The sequence below is a fragment of the Pleurodeles waltl genome, chromosome 6, assembly GCF_031143425.1.
Source record: "Pleurodeles waltl isolate 20211129_DDA chromosome 6, aPleWal1.hap1.20221129, whole genome shotgun sequence".
Classification (NCBI taxonomy): Eukaryota; Metazoa; Chordata; class Amphibia; order Caudata; family Salamandridae; genus Pleurodeles; species Pleurodeles waltl.
The window spans coordinates 195282064-195298217 of NC_090445.1; the positions used below are offsets into that span (position 1 = coordinate 195282064).

At 43.0% G+C, this 16154-nt stretch overlaps 1 protein-coding gene across 1 annotated transcript in view; it reads left to right on the forward strand.

Moving 5' to 3' along the window:
- NGFR (nerve growth factor receptor) overlaps positions 1–16154 on the forward strand; it is a 104442-nt gene that overhangs the window by 48312 nt on the left and 39976 nt on the right. The window contains exon 3 of the mRNA XM_069237794.1: positions 5695–6054. Coding sequence (XP_069093895.1) covers positions 5695–6054 — 360 coding nt within the window. The remainder of the gene's footprint in view (positions 1–5694; positions 6055–16154) is intronic.

The following is a 16154-nucleotide window of genomic DNA, read 5'->3' on the forward strand; positions in this document are numbered from 1 at the left end:
GTGTTCATTTCAATGGGCTGGGTATTTTTAAAAAAAGTTGAGGTAAGCTGAAGCAAATACTGAGGTGAATCTGCTCTTTTCGGGGATTCATTTCCACCTACCAGGGACTGAAAAACAGAAGCAACACATCTAGTGCTTAATTTGAGACTGTGGTTGCATGTAGGACCCACTGGGACTTGTTTTTGGGGAAATGCATTTATCCCCACCCCCATCAGATTTGCATCCAGAGCAATAGAGAGAAGGAAGGAGGAAGAGAAAGATGGAAAAACACAGTGAGGAAGAGAGAGCGCAGGGATGAAAAAGAACCTGCAAGAGGCAGTGCCCGGTGGTGAATTAGAGGCATGAAGTGAAATCAATATTGTACAACCTTGGTATTTGGTACCGTGACCTTCAACGGTGCCTGCCTCTGACTCTGAGTAAAACTGTGGGACCCAGCACTTATTCTTTAACAAATTAAGCACCCAAAATTCGTGTGTTCCTTCAGGTGTCCGCTGACCGCTGTGAAATTACCACCCACACTCACTTTATGGTCGTGTTATCCCAGGGTTATTCAGAGTGATTGCCAGCAGGCAAGCAGAGAAAGCGAGTCCGTTATTCTGATTAGTTGAAAGAATAGCCAATAAGATTGCTGAAAAAGGCCCGAATTTGATTGGGTACCCCTTTCGCCAATCAGAACCGCTATTTGTAGCGTAGTTCCTTGGACTGTGTTTTTTTTGCAATTCTGAGAATTCCGAAGGTCCATGGTTTTCTTTGTCTGGGGAGAGAAATCTACCCTTTGCTTAATTCCACATTCAAGGCAGATTTTGACAGTTTTTCAAACAGATTTCTGCTCTGTACATTAAAATGGGAGGATTTCAACTGTTTCGCTTGTCGATTACATTTTGTACCCACAGATGCAGGTGATGTGCAAGCACCGACGTGCAGTCCTTAGTGACGAGGTTATGTCAGCACGTAGGCCGGCTTTGGCAACATCTCATGGTCGGTACAGAAGCAAAAGCACCGTCCTGACCTACAGAGCGCCTACGACGGCTGCGAAGCGCACAGTATTTCTCGTTGCTTTTTCAGGCAGCAGCAAGGAAGCCGAGCCTCCGTCAGCAATGTTATTGTCCCCGCTTTGGTTTCATTATGAAAAACATATTCTGTTGAATAATTGATTCCGCTTCTTAAAATAACCCAGCAAAATGCCCTCTGCCGCCCAGAAATAACGTCTTTCCTGCCGAAGTGTCCGCATGCAGTGGAGAGATGCAGAGGAAGCGTGCGGGCCCGGGCCTGCTCTCGCGCAAGGCGCTTCCGTCATAGGGACCCCGTGGAAAGGGGCACTGACTGCAGTCTAGAACTGCGAATGCACAAAAGATTCCTTTTCTGATGTGTCCTGCCATCTAAGACAGACACCTAGGGCCTTATTTATAAGAGGCTTGCTCCGTAGCAGCGTCACTTTTTTGACGAGCCGCTGGCGCAAGCCTCCCAACCATATATAAGAGTCCACATAAGGCCACTTTGCGTGGCTTTGAAAGGCCTCATAGATGCGGAGTAACACAAAGCAGCACAAGTCCTTGTGTTGGCCTACTCTGCACCAGGGAGGCGGTCTATGGGCAGTGTGATGGGTTTTTCCGTGCAACACCCACGGATATTGACGCTGCCACAGATTTACTTAATCATGTAAACCTGGGGAAGCATCAAAACCTTGCGCTGTCCCAGAACAGGCGTACTGAGGAGAAATATTTTCATTTTCCTCTTTCCAAGTGTACTGCATTCTGCAGAACATATAAAAAGAGGAAAACACCTCTCTAGATTGTTTTTGTGAAGGAAGATGTCCTTTCCTGCACAAAAACAAACCTGCCTGCAACGCAGGCACTATTGCACCACGGTGCTATGGTGCCAGAGGTGGCGTTAGGCAGCCAGTTGTGCACCAGTGCGGGGGAAAGGACAGGAATGCACCATATTTCACAAATACGGTTCATTCCTGTCCTTTTACATTGGTATAGGGCAGTGAATCAGGAAGCCTTGCAGCGCTGCCCTACTCCAATTCCCCATAAACGTGGGCCCTAGTTCTCAACTGGTACACACCTATCCAGTGGGGCTGAGCATCATCATTCTGATAACTGATGCACAAAGTTTAAAAGTGTGCCCCTATGTTCACTTGTGAAACTTACGTGGACACATTGGAGTTAAGTATTCTGAATTCTTCAATGAACTCATATTTTTTCTTAGTGAGCTAACACTTCAATCTATAGTAAATATCAACACCACTGTTCAAAGCTGGGCGAGGTTTACGATGGGCATTGCATTCTTCTGACTGTCTAATTCACTAATGGGGGGCAATTTTATTTTGATGCCCATGTCTCTTTTCTGTCCTAGTCTGACCCTCGTCTAGTCACCGACCATTCTCACTTAAGGTCACCGAACACACTCGTGCCTGCTCACTGAACATACTCAGCTCCCTGGTGCCTGATGTACACTTAGGGCTAGTCACTGAACATACTTGTCTCTGGCGAATTAACATATACCTCTGAATACTGATATACAAAGTGTGCAGCGAATATAATTTATTTCAGTCAGTGGTGTGTGACTAAAAACGATTACTCACAGTCACACATGAAATCCAGGCACAGTCACATTTGATTAGTAATGTTCACCATGAAAGACACGCAACATTTCATGTATGTAGCACTCATCTCTGATCAGTAGTGCGTACTGGTTCTTACGCTAAACTCAAAGGTGCATGGTTATTGAGAACACTAATTAATCACTGTTATGAGCAGAATGTGCACATGGACATTAACACAGTGTAATAAGTGTCTGCAGAGCACCCATTCATGCCCAAGTGGTATCTTTGAAGGAACAGATGCTTATTGCTACCAACTTCAGTGGTACTCATTTTATCGACTTCGAAGGCTGAGTGGACTCGGTGGGATTCGAACCTGTAACCATGGGGTCACACAGAGGGCCCTGGAGAGGATGTGTTTGTTTACTAGGCCAACAGGCATTGGAATAAAGCATGGTACGGCATAAGGTAGCATTATTGTAAATTACATCTCCTAAATGGAGTTGCGGCCTACAAATTGTTTTTAACGCAAGTAGTCTATGAAAAATGGGACATGGCTCTGAAGCAAGTGGAAGTAGGTATGTTGGAGGCACATGGGTAAGGACCCTTACTCCAATTTCTGCATTCTTTTCAGATAGGCTTGTAGACTTGTACCAGTCAATATATGCACTGAACTTACTTTTTCCCAATTGTATTCTTCAATCACATAGATTTATTATAAAGGCATAATCGAGGTGGGTGTGCCAATAAATTAAGAGGTAGACGCGCACCTGAGCTGAGGCATGGGTTGGCTGTGGCTCTAAGAGCATGTGTACGAGCCGAGCCCTGAAAACACTGGTCGCGTAAATCCTGCGACAAACACCATGTTACAGTATGATAAAGTATCTTCAAAAATGAAAAAAAAGTGTTGTTCTTTAACACTTGGACGTGTTTCAACTTAGAATATCAGATTATTTGAAATGCATTTATTAAAGTGGAAGTTTTTAAGCATGAACTGATAGACATTTCTGCCTCCACGCTAATGACAATGCTGTTAGTGAATGAAGAGGTAGGTATGTTGTCATGTGTACAGAATTAGTGGCCAAGATTCTTGTTATAGATGAAGTAACATTATAGGCTACTAAATCAAACACAAGACATTTTTTTGTTCAACGCAGAGCCAAGACCTATATATTTGAATGTGATCTCATATGGGATAAGGAACAAAAAGGAGGCTCGTGAAATAAAGTATTTACCTAGGACCACACAATTTGGTCAAGCACGGAAGCTGGGATTGATCCCAGATTTTGCAGCTTCACATTGTGCAATTCATCCATTATATAGGGATTAAATAGGGATCACTTTCTGATATCATATGGCAATGCTTTGTGCTCAATTCTTGGTGGATGAGATTACAGCTTGGGTGACAGGTAGAATTCATATTTCATTTTGAGCAGTTTTACACAGCGTAAACCTTGCCCAAGTACATAACGGTGCTTCACAACAGACACATACTATTGTACAGGAAGATTTACCACGATTCACAGGATACTGAGTTGGGCTGGGGTTCTACCCCGGCTCCAGACCATAATTACTCATCAGCTGTAGCCACTCGCCTCCTGGAAGTACAGCTCTTTTTGGGCTTCAGGTTAATAGGTGACCAAGAGCTTAGCCAGAGCTAGGCATTTGGCTCAAACGTTTAGTAGCTTGTCCAACTCTACGGCATAACAGCCCCTCAAAGTATGTGATTTACCATCACAGTGGATTCTGAGACTTTCAAAATGTCACATCCCTGCAGCATCCTCTAGTACGCCTGGGCTTACATCCTTCAGGTTCTTCTTGCCGTTGAGCTCCTAATGCAGACTGGTCCCCTTGACAAGCCAAAATCAATTTCTTACAGCATTTTTCATTTCTATGCTCATCCACCCCCTACTATATTTCTCCCAAAAATTAGAATCATGATTGTCGCTAAACAAAGGTTGATGCCCGCTGAGAGACACTCTGCTGTAGAGGGCACCAGGCCCTAGTGATCTCAATACAGCAACGCTCTCTAGATCCAACTCAACATAACTTAAGTCACCCAAGTGTCTGCAGTCCAGTTAGGTTATGTCACAGATTCAAACTGCAATTTAAGCAAGTAATGCCAAAGTAATCATTCTCACTTAGCTAGTGCTGAGCAAGTTACAACTGACTTTATGCCTGAGCAACTATGTTAAATGCACAGAACACAATTTTCTATACTTTAAAAATGACCAGCGCTTTGTGTGGCCTAAGGTGCTTTCCCGCAGTCACGTTGCACCACATAATGTGGCAGTCATTTTGAAAGTATAGAAAGCAATATTTTCTATACTTCCAAGATGGCTGCTGTGCTGCATGAAGTGACAACGTAATAATGTCACTTTAAGCAACATGACATCCATTTTGCAAAGCCTTGTGATCATGATGAGAGTGGAGGCAATGGTACTTGCTGATGGTACTAATTATGATGGGAGGCCTGGCCAAGACAACGAAAGGCAGTCATGTGTACTCACCATCATGTCTAGCTAGCAGATTGCCCTACCAGTCTTCCCTTAGGGATAGATAGCACTTCGAACTCACACGAAATGGCTCGAGAAGATACCAACATCTTCCTTCTCCTGCAACAGTGATAGTGTGGGGGCCAAATCGTTACTGTCCAGTTTACCTGGGTTGGTTCTATGGCAATACAGGACCAAGAGACTGGAGCATACAAGCACAGAGAAACAGAATGCAAGTAATGGCAGATGGGTGATTAGACATTGTGTCAAAAATGTTCAGGATGGTACAGCAGTAGTAATAACACTGTTTGACTCAGGCTCAATTGATATGAACCCATATTCTTGGCTACAGAAGGGTGTGGCTCGGAGTGCATTAAAAGTAAGACTGGCATGAGACATCAAGACATGTTCTAGGGAAATACTTTGTTGTTGAGCTAGTGAAGGCTCTGATGTCTGGCTGTGATACTGTTTCGCCTCCTCACATCAAGGCTCTGTCAAAAATACAGCAATATGCCGAGCAGTTTTTCAAGTCTTGCTGATAATTGTACTTTATACTATGCCCTTTCTTATAACTAATGTAAAACGTAACTGTCCTGACACTGATTAACCTGTACTCACTTTTTTGTCATTTCTTTTCCTTTCTGTGAATTCTAGGTGTGACCTACTCTGACATATCGAGTCATGTTGAGCCATGCAAGCTGTGCACGCAGTGCCTGGGCCGCACACGCATGATTGCGCCCTGCGTGGATACCGATGATGCCATCTGTGCCTGCAGCTATGGGTATTTTCTGAGCAAAGAGACAGGGCAGTGTGAGAAGTGCCAGAGCTGCCCTCTCGGGCATGGGATGGAGTACCCATGCTCAACCACTCACGACACGGCATGTGAGGTCTGCCCAGAGGAGACTTTCTCTGACGAGGACAACAACATGGACCCCTGCCTGCCCTGCACCCTCTGTGAGAATGATGAAATCATGGTGGAGGACTGCACACGTGTGTCTGACCGGATCTGCAAATGTAAGTCGCCTGATTGCTGTGTGGATGAGAGAGAATCACTGTCAGGTACCGATGTTCTGAAGTCTGTCTCACCCAAGTTTATAGGTGGTTTTGTCTATGTGACTATCTGCTTCCCTGTCACCAAAGACACTATGTTCTGGTCTTTGGCTTCCTTTGCAAGCCACTGAAATCTGGACATTTTATCAACTGGTTACAATTGAATAAACCAACACCACCCCTCTCAGAATGCACAGGCATGATCATGACAAATCAGCAGTCTAATCATGTTGTCCACGTGACTTGGAGCCATATCTTTGCACTGCTTAAGCCAGTCCTTCTCGCCAGCTCTAGTGCTCTGGTTCTGTCTTTTGTAATCATCTTCATTGGCTTATTCTTCCCTTTTCTTAAAATTCTATTTTTCAGTCTATTTCTTCAGCTATGTTTTCTTCCCCTTCTATCTCTCGTTCCTTCCCTGGGGCTCTAACAGTTTATGTGCTTCAACTCATACTAACAAAGAGAATAGAATCTTAAGACTGAAAAATAAGTAAGGTTGTCTTCAGTATGGATTTTCCAGGGTCAGAAATATAGTTAAAAGAACAGTGACAAGCAGAAATAAATAAGGTCGGAGACAAAGCAAGGTGTTTTGTTTTTACGATTTGGCCATGAAGGAAGTTGACTATCAGGGCTAGACTGCGATCAAGAAAGTAGCCCAGGACTCTGGGCTACCAAACCCATTTATCACCTTACCACTTAAGGGGGTAATCAAATGTGTCCAGGGGGTTTTCAGGAAAGGGGTTAAAACAACAATAAATTGTTTAGAAATAGTGCTCCTTCGCTTGTAATCTTTTCTAATCCCGAAACCAAAAAAGTCAACCGATTAAATACAATTATTCACTTCAAAAATACCAAAGGGCTTCAAAATAAAGTAAATCACAAGCAACTGGGTAGCAGTTCAAACCCAGAGAGAAGAAAAATAATTTGGGACCGCAAATTCCAAAGTCTGAATTGATTTCCAAGACTTCCTACAAAAAAAGTTCAGGTCTTGCAGTGTAAAGAAGTTTAAAGTGATATATCCTCTTGTTAATGCTTCCAATTTTCTAAAGCGCACAGGTGCCACAGCCCTAGGTACCATCCTGCAAGATGTTTACTAAGTGCGGTAGTTCCTTCTAAAACAGTCAGGTTGTTATTTGTTTCCTGAAAGCAGTTTCAGATGGGATTCGGCGAAGATGAATCTGGAGCATCTAACTCTCAGTATAACGGCCAGGTGAAGATTCTTAAATGGGAATGTCCTAGATGGGATAGCAGGATGAACCAGGTGGAGATATAATGGGCCAGTAGTGGTCAGAGCCCAGTGTGTAATACAAAGGGCTTTGAGTTTGGTCCTTCTGGCTGTCTGCAGCCAATGGAGGCCTCTGAGGTTTGTGGAGATGGAATGATATCTAGCTACCCAAAGCAGAAGGCGTGCTGCTAAATTCCGGATGACTTGAAAATGTCTAAGTAACTTCTGAGAAATGCTCAGATAAAGTACGTTGCCATGGTCCAAGTAAGACATAACAGTCGCCTGGACAACGGTTTCTGGACAGAAAGTGGTGCATAAGGTAGGATTTTCTTCAGACATCTCAGGAGTCCAGACAATGCTGTTAGAGTCTTGATGTTATGATCCATGGCAAGGTTGTGGCCTGGCTAGAAGCCCAGGATTTTTACTACTATTTTAGGGGATGGGAAAGGACCAAGCGATAGCTTGGGGACACCAAGTTGAACTGGTTGCCTACAAACACCAGCTCTGTTTTCCGACCATTTAACTGTCATTTGGAAACCACAAGAAAGAGGTTGCTTCCAGCAGTTAACCACATTGAAATCTTTTCAACATAGATGCACAAAGCCAATAAAGGTTTAAAGAACATTGTTTTATTTGCCACACTTGAGACAGTGGGAAAAGTGCATCAACTTGTATGCAGTTAGAGGAAAAGAATAAGCTGCAGAGCATGCATAAGTGGAAAGATTTCTGCAGTGCTGTTTGTAAAGTGCTTGTAAGTTTCCGATGAGTTGGGCCGCTCAGAGCCAAGGAATGGTGTAGAATCGGTGAGCGCTGAGTAGTAGCTAGGCCTTTGAGTAGTTAAAAACTTCTCTATCTTTTATAAGGACAAACAATGCCATTTAGACTGGTACAATAGTGTAAAAATGGACACAAATGGTGCTTGTGCCCCTTTTGGAACTAGGGAACATCTTGAGCTATGCTCACTCATGTTTTGATTTTAACTGTATCTACTCACTTCTCATTGATGGTAATAGTGAGGAAAAAACATAAAAAACGGGGTAATAATATGCAAAATACAAGAAATGTGTTAAAAACTGTGTATATGTTATTTTCTGTTTTTGGCACCTAATGGTAGATTGAGCACTGTATACAAGATCAAATTTGCAATATTATGGATAAGTTCCAAATGTTACAGGTGACGTCCAAATGACCCCTAAAGTGTTTGAGAAGCAGTATCTTAGGCGATAACATTAGAGGAGATTCAAGTCTTGGCCAGGCAAAGCCAAGCTAAAAAGTATTCATTTTTGCATATTAATATGCGGGACAGACTTGAGGGCTTCTGTGTGAATGACAGTACAAATACAGAAAGACAAGGACGTATATGTTCCCTATGATTTCAACCTAAGGCAATACTCTTTCGGCTGCTAGAGCTCAAGTGGGTTGGAGTGGGTAAAGAAGTTAATGCCAGCAGTCTCAGCCATCCATTTGACTGAGCCAATTTCAAGGTGTTAACAGAGAATAATGCCCAGTTAGAGGTAGTCTGAATTAAAATTAACTGAATGATTTCTCACAGAACTCATTCCAGATCTCAAGTATCTAACACTCGCGTGCATTGGGACCTCAAATGTACACACTCGCTGGAACTAGGGGAGGGGCGGAAAATGCTTCAGCACTCTCATAAAACTTGAAGGAGTTTACATTAACAATGAGCTATAAAGCGACCCTTCAAGGCTTTTCTTTTGGCAGCATTTTGCATTAAAGAAACACTGTCAAATATCCCCTGTGCCATTGGTGAGGTGATGTTATTGAACAGAATCCTACCTCTCTAAAAAAGGTTTGCAGGATGGTGCACCAGAAGCATTAACACTGTTTGACCCATATGCTTGGCTGAGAAGGGATGTGGCTTGGAGTGCATCTGAAGAAAGGCTGGAACGAGCCATCGAGACATGTTCTAGGAAAATACTTTGTTGATGAGCCATTGAAGGCTCCGGTGTACGATTCTCAAATCAAGGCTCTGTCAAAAATATAGCAATATGCCATACAGTTTTTCAAGCCTTTTAGTTTGAATACTGCCCCCAAGCATCAACATGTCATTGCTACTCAACAGAGATACCTCTGAAGTCAGTACCTAAAACACAAACCACAACAAAGTTCTCACTTCATTGAAAGGGATGAACAGGAGGCACCATAAAGGTGGGAGTAGATGTCAAATATGCAGCAGGGGAAGAAGGGCATAGAGGGGTGAATGAAAGTAGACGTGGGGAGAGCAGGAGGTGGGAGAACAAGGCAGGAATGAAAGTACCGGTGGGGAGATTGGGAGAGAAGGTATTGGGAGAATTAATGAAGTACTTCAGTTGCTATAATTATTGAAAATGCTTATAATGCTGGCCAAAAGGAGGAGGGGAGATGTAAAGTGGAAGGAATTACAATAATATGTTTTTCCCGAGATTGACTTGTGTCAGGGTGATAAGACCAAGACCTGTCCGTCATAAGGATCTCGGAGTCCACAGAACAGCTGTTCTCCATTCACAACACTCTTCCTGATACTGTGTGTCATAATCAGTCTGTGCGGTCAAAGCAGTAACTCAGGTTTAATCTTTGGCACCTGAACAGCAATTCACCCACCAAGATTTAACACTGTCAGATTTTATGTCAGATATCTCCTATAGCAGCGATGACTCACCTGTTTTCCTGGCCTGTGTTGCAGCAGATTGAAAACAACTTGCAATCACAAGAAAAACCATTGTGTGTCACTGCGCAACTCCAAGGGCAAGTCATGCACAGCCATGACTTTTTGGAGGGTTTTGGCAGAGTGCTCACCTAGCAGAAAGTGGTTAGTGCACCGAGTATAATGTGCTGCCCTCAGGCTAGCTCTCTGTAGTTATTGCTATCTAACTTTGACCCCAACCAAAGGCAATTGTAAGGACCTTTTAATCCAATGTACGAAGGTTTAGTTTTCCAAGATGTGTTGGTTTCCAACCCATTTAACAGAACGTATACAGAAATACTGATCTCCGCAGGTTGGAAGGGAGTGTGAAGAAACAAAATACAATATAACAACACAACACATCCTCCTTAACAATAAATTAACTAAAGAAATATAACAAAAAAATGTAAAATTGCTAGTGAAATATTTGTCCTTAGAAGGCAAAACTCACGAATAGGAGGAAAAAAGCAAAAATGCATCAGCAATAACATGGGATTTTTTTTTATTACCATCACTATTCAATTCAATATGCATAACAAAAAAAAATCATCAAATGTTTTGGGTTTATGAATTTTGCTCAGTGTGCTGCCACTGCTGACATTCACAGCTGAGGTGGTCGTCGGATTTTGACAAACACTACGTTTGTCTATTTCTTCATCCACAGAATTATCCAACCACTCACACAGTACCTCTATTCTGTTTTTGTTTTTTAAGTGTAGCTAATTGGATATGCATACCTTTCAGTCACTGAGAAAGGCTGAATTGCATTTGATCTCTCTGACACACAAAGGTTCATTATACACATTATCTCCCCCCCTTTAATCTGATGTTTTTCTTAACTCTCTCCCAATCGCCTTCCTTCAAATTGCGATTTGCCCACATTAACTTCATGATTTCTCTCTCCCATTCTAACTTGTATTTGTTAGGCAATTTGAGATACCCTTTAGTACCATATTGAAATGCTCCACACAAACATTTCGCGCAGAATGATAAAAGTGATGTAGCACTGTGCATAATTCCATTCCTCTTTAAAACAAATGAAGTCTGAAGTAAATTGGAAACAGTTGTCACTAACTATTACCAGAGGAAGGCCCCCGAAGAGACACAAAAACTTCACAATAGATTAGCGGCGGCTTCTCCGCTATGGCATAGGAGTGCCGTCCCCCGCGAGCTGCAGCAGCTGCAAGCCTTTAACAACAAAACGATAATAAACGGTGTTCATTATACGGCCATGGGGGATGACGGGGACGAAGAAAGTGCACTGTGCACTTCCCTCAGTAAACATGTATGTTTGGTCGGCCGTCTCAGGCTGGCCAAACACACATGCGCACTGCGCTCTCTCCAGCCCGGCACTGTGTTGTTGGGCTAGAAAGAACAGGCACAGGCTCCCAGTCTGCCTGGGAGCGCCCTTGCTAGGCCAATCCTAAAGCTGCTCTGAGCAGCGTCAGGATTGGCTGCAGGGCAACCTGGGAGCCTGTGCCTGCAGTGACCAGTGAAAGAGGAGCGGTACGCGGCAGAGCAGGTTACTTTTCTTTTTAATAAATGTTTTTGTCTCCCCCCACACACCGCCCTGCTCCTTCAGCGCGCAGTGAGCCACAACGATTCTGAATATGCCTTATAAAGTACTGTGATCTCTGTTTATTTGTAGAAATGATCTAGGATTACAATCACATAATTGTACTCGCCCTTCTTGCCTATCGGAGCCATAACATCAATTCTAAATCTTCCCCACAACTTGCTGTGACAAGCTAAAGGTTGCAAAGTTGCCCTAGCATTGGTCTGATAGTTATCAGAATTGTTGCATTTATCACAATCCCTCAACAACCTTTGTATTTCTCTAATCGTGGCCTAAAATGCAATCCTTTCATCCTGCTTTTGGTTTGTCCATACTACTCTGTGCTGTACTTGAGCTGCTCCTAGGAATCAAGATACTTCATATTTACAGAGAGTTTAAAACATTTTCAATTATGCTTTCTTATGTGTATAGCCTTCATTAGTCTGCTAATATAATTTAGTTTTCTAACAATCGCGGACCCCTTGAGTAGGCATTGCGGACACCCAGACCAGGTTAAGAGCGACTGGCTTAGAAGACAGCACAAACTTTTAGGACAGAAATGCTCTCACTCCATGGTCAAGAGTACATAACATTGGTTAAATCAACATTTGGACTCAACAGGCATAGACCGTACTGGTGAAGGGCAGAGGACAAGAAAAGCCTGACAAAAGAGCATAATAAAATGTGCTTTATATATTCAAAATTTGCAAGGCTAGTTGAGTGGGTAACTTTTAACTTATAACCTCTTACCAGCCTATGATGATAAAGTCTATCCAGTGCTTCATTTGTAAATAAAAAGGTGCCGGTGCTCAAAGCCCTCCTCTTAAACCCGCGGCTGCTGCAATTAAATGTGTGAACATGGAATACTGAGGTGGCATAATCCTGAAGCCATCTCGGCCTCTTTAATCCATATAAAGCCACTTCCTGCCCCTTCAGCTCACTCTTGCAGCTTTATACTTTCTCCCTTTGTGACGCTTTTTCGTTTTTCCCTTCATCCATCTTTCCCATATGTGTCTTTTGCTCGCAGCAAATGCTTGAGACAGAAGAGTAAGCCCCGGCCCTCAAAAATAAGTGCCAGTGCTCAGCACCGGACACAACAAGCACAAATTAAGCACTGAGTCTATCGTGCATAGTGCACCATGCCACAGTTCAGGTCACATCACTCTTAACTCCGCCATGCCAGGGTCTTGTGACACTGCTTTTCCCATGGTTCATAAACTTCTCTTCTCAGACATTTGGTATTATAATGCTCTGCATATTCTTCCATCGGTAAGGCACCATTCTTCTCTCTGTTGGCATTTCTCAATTAAATCTCACAGTTTTCTCTACCATTTCTAGTACTGGATGTTTTGTGAGAGTGAAATGCGGCAGCTGCTATGTGCTTTGTATACTGCTACTTGCCTTGTAAGTTCAGAATCAGATAATGATTGTATGCCAAGTGTTGGGAAATAGCTATTTCTTAAATCTATGTCACACATAAAATGCATGTTTCGCAAAATGCACTTTGCTGTTGCTTTGTGGTAAAACTGAACCCAGTGTCACACTCACATACAAAAGTCATGCATGATAATGTCTTGTGGCCATGACATACATCAGTTTTACAATTTGCACAAGACATTTTGTACTTGAGCCAGTCTCCGAATTACTTCTTTGAATGTACAAAGGGGTGGTGGAGACACGTCCGGTGCACCTTAAGGTGAGTTTCTAGCTGACTTTGAGTGTCAACTATGCAGAGGATCTCCATATTTGAGAGCAAGTAACAGGACATTGCACCGCTGTCAGGACAAGTCCATCCCACTCAACAACAGGTATATCTGGTCAATCCTCTTCACCAGTGGTTCTTAACCTTTTCACTTCTGTAGTCCCCCACTTAATCATTACTGGAACTCAGGGACCCCCATTGAATCATTATTGCAATCCAATACCCCGGCCTAAGCGTTTTCAATAATTTGAACTGTAAAACAATACAGATAAAAACATTTATCAAACAAATATACACATTATTAAATATTTTGTTTACTTCACAAACATATATTATAAAAGTCTAAGTTTGAATGGGAAGGTTGGAGCATTTCTAAATTCAAATGAGGCAATTCAATGTTTGATGCATGTGCACTGCACCCAAGAATCAACCCGAGGATACGACTTTAACTTTTGTCTTCCAATTTTAAATTTCTTCACATTTACAGTATGTTTAAAAAATGTCAGTTATACATTTTGCTTTTTTATTTATATACAATGTATTATTCTGTTAATCATATTTAATCATCTAAGCAGTAGTGGGCCCTCTGTGCAAGATGCGCGGCCCCATAGGAGTCCCCAGGCCACAGGTTAAGAACCACTGCTCCACACCATAGCAGCGCCACAGGCCCCCATCACTGTAACCCCTGGGATAACTGACCCGCAGGACAAATCAAACGAAATCTCCCCATCGCACTCAATAGGGTAAATGCCATACTTCTGCCTCGCTGGATCCCCAAGATTGGTTCCCGCACCAAGGAGGGGGGCAATTCCTATCATGAATTTTTCAGACGGTCCAACAAAGAGCTCGAAGTTTTGTTCTGCTGGATGGTGGTCCATGGGCTTTACAGAATAACATACCCAGCATAGGCCAAACAGTTCCATCCGCAAAGGGATTTACATCAACTACCCATCATGTGCGCTTTGACATACATACCCCAACCATTCCTCTTCTTTAAAGCACGCAGCCAACCACCGTGCTACAATGTAAAGCTACTTCAATGACTGAGAACGCCACAGCAGCCTGGAATATTAAGTTCTGATCACCAAGGGTGGGGCATGATAGCAGAATAGAGGCTAAACTGGTCTCTTTTCTCTCTCTCTGGCTTTGCACACTCACCATCTTCAATCCCCTCGCGGCTGTTAGACTGAACAGTTCACAGACGCGTTAGAGGAGCCTGGGTTCAGCAACTGAGGCTCCACGAGATCTGAATGCAGCATCTCTAGCACGAGCCCTCCCTTGATAAGGGTTGCCTTGTACTTGGTCCTGTGACTCATCCTCTCAGCTTAGAAAGTAGCACTTTAAGAATGTCTCCCTCTTTCAGATTCTTTTCTCTGCAAACCCTGTCAGAGGCAGCACAAATGCATAGTGCCTCTGCACAAAGCGGCCTTTGTTCAGTATGCGCTGCACTCTATTTCTGAAGAGACATATTTAGAGACTGGGAGAGACAAGGTTTTATCCAGCTTAAGAAGGCAGATTGGAACAGCTGCCCATATCTTGTTATTACCCAGGCCATTCCGACATCCTCCACACTGAGCCAGATCCATGAGAGGAGCCCCCGCCACCAATCACCCTGAGCCTTTTTGTGCGTTGGCCTGGACAAGCCCTTCCCCCAGTTCCATGACGTTTATTCTTCATCTTTCGAGCTAATGCATATCTCCTGATTTATATGACCATTGCTGCTGCTTGATTCAATTGCTTTTTCCTTTCTTGCCATAATTTAGTCCCAGGCCTGCATAATGGACATATTCATCTTATCCCGGTAGCCTTGTCTTCTTTCCCACGCCTCACTTGATGATGATTTTCACAGTTTTAGTTAACAACGTTTTTCTGATCACCTCGGCCAAATGCCTTTTAGTTTTAGTGTTTTTAATTTTCTCATTCCCTGTCCTCACCTGGTTATCTCTACCGTTGCTCTTGGCCTCGTCATTTCTCTTAGACAGAATATTCTCACTTTCCTCAGCTCTTTGCCCCAACATTCTCAATTCGTTTGGCCATGGCTCTTCTTTCCTTTTGCTGTCACTCTCTCACTTCCTCTCTCCACTATTTCTCATTTATTTTGACAACCACAGTCTGGTTTCCAGTAGTTGCCACTTTATCCATTTTCTTCATAAGCACCTTTCAACTTTCCTAGCCCATGACTTTTTCATTTCCATTCGTCATAAACATCACGCTTCCCTACCAATTTCATTCTCAATTCAAGTGACCATGATCATCTCACTTCAATCACTTTCTCTCATACTCTTTCCTTCACCATCTAATTTGTTTCGAGCATTATATTCTCACATGCCTAGGAAAAGATTTTTACTTGGCACAGGCGGTGGTTTCAATTCCACAGGCGAAATCTGAGGACTTTTGGTAATTCCACATTAGTCTTATACCACAGAATTACTGCTTAGCTAAACTTCTCCACTCTGCTAGTGTAATCAAATGATGCAGTCGTTTCTAAAGTTTAGAACCCACTGGATACCACTCAGAATCCTTGCATACTCTGTAGTGTTAACTTTTAATCACTGCAGAGTATGTAAGGGTGCTGATTGATATATGCAGTGGTTTCTAACCTATAGAAACCCCTGCCCATGCCACTCGCTGGCGCTCTTGCATCCTCTGCAATGATTACAAGTTAATCACTGCAGAGTATGTAAGGGGTGGGCGCCGAGTAATATGCAGTGATTCCAAAAGTTTAGAAACCACTGCATACCATTCAGCGCCTTTACATACTTTACAGCGATTAAAGGTTTTAATCACTGCAGAGTGCAATGGCACTGAGTGGTATCTGGGTGCTCTGTTTTCATAGCGCAAAATGCACCCTCACATCCATTTGGGACACAAGGTGCATTTTGAACTATGAAAATAGTGA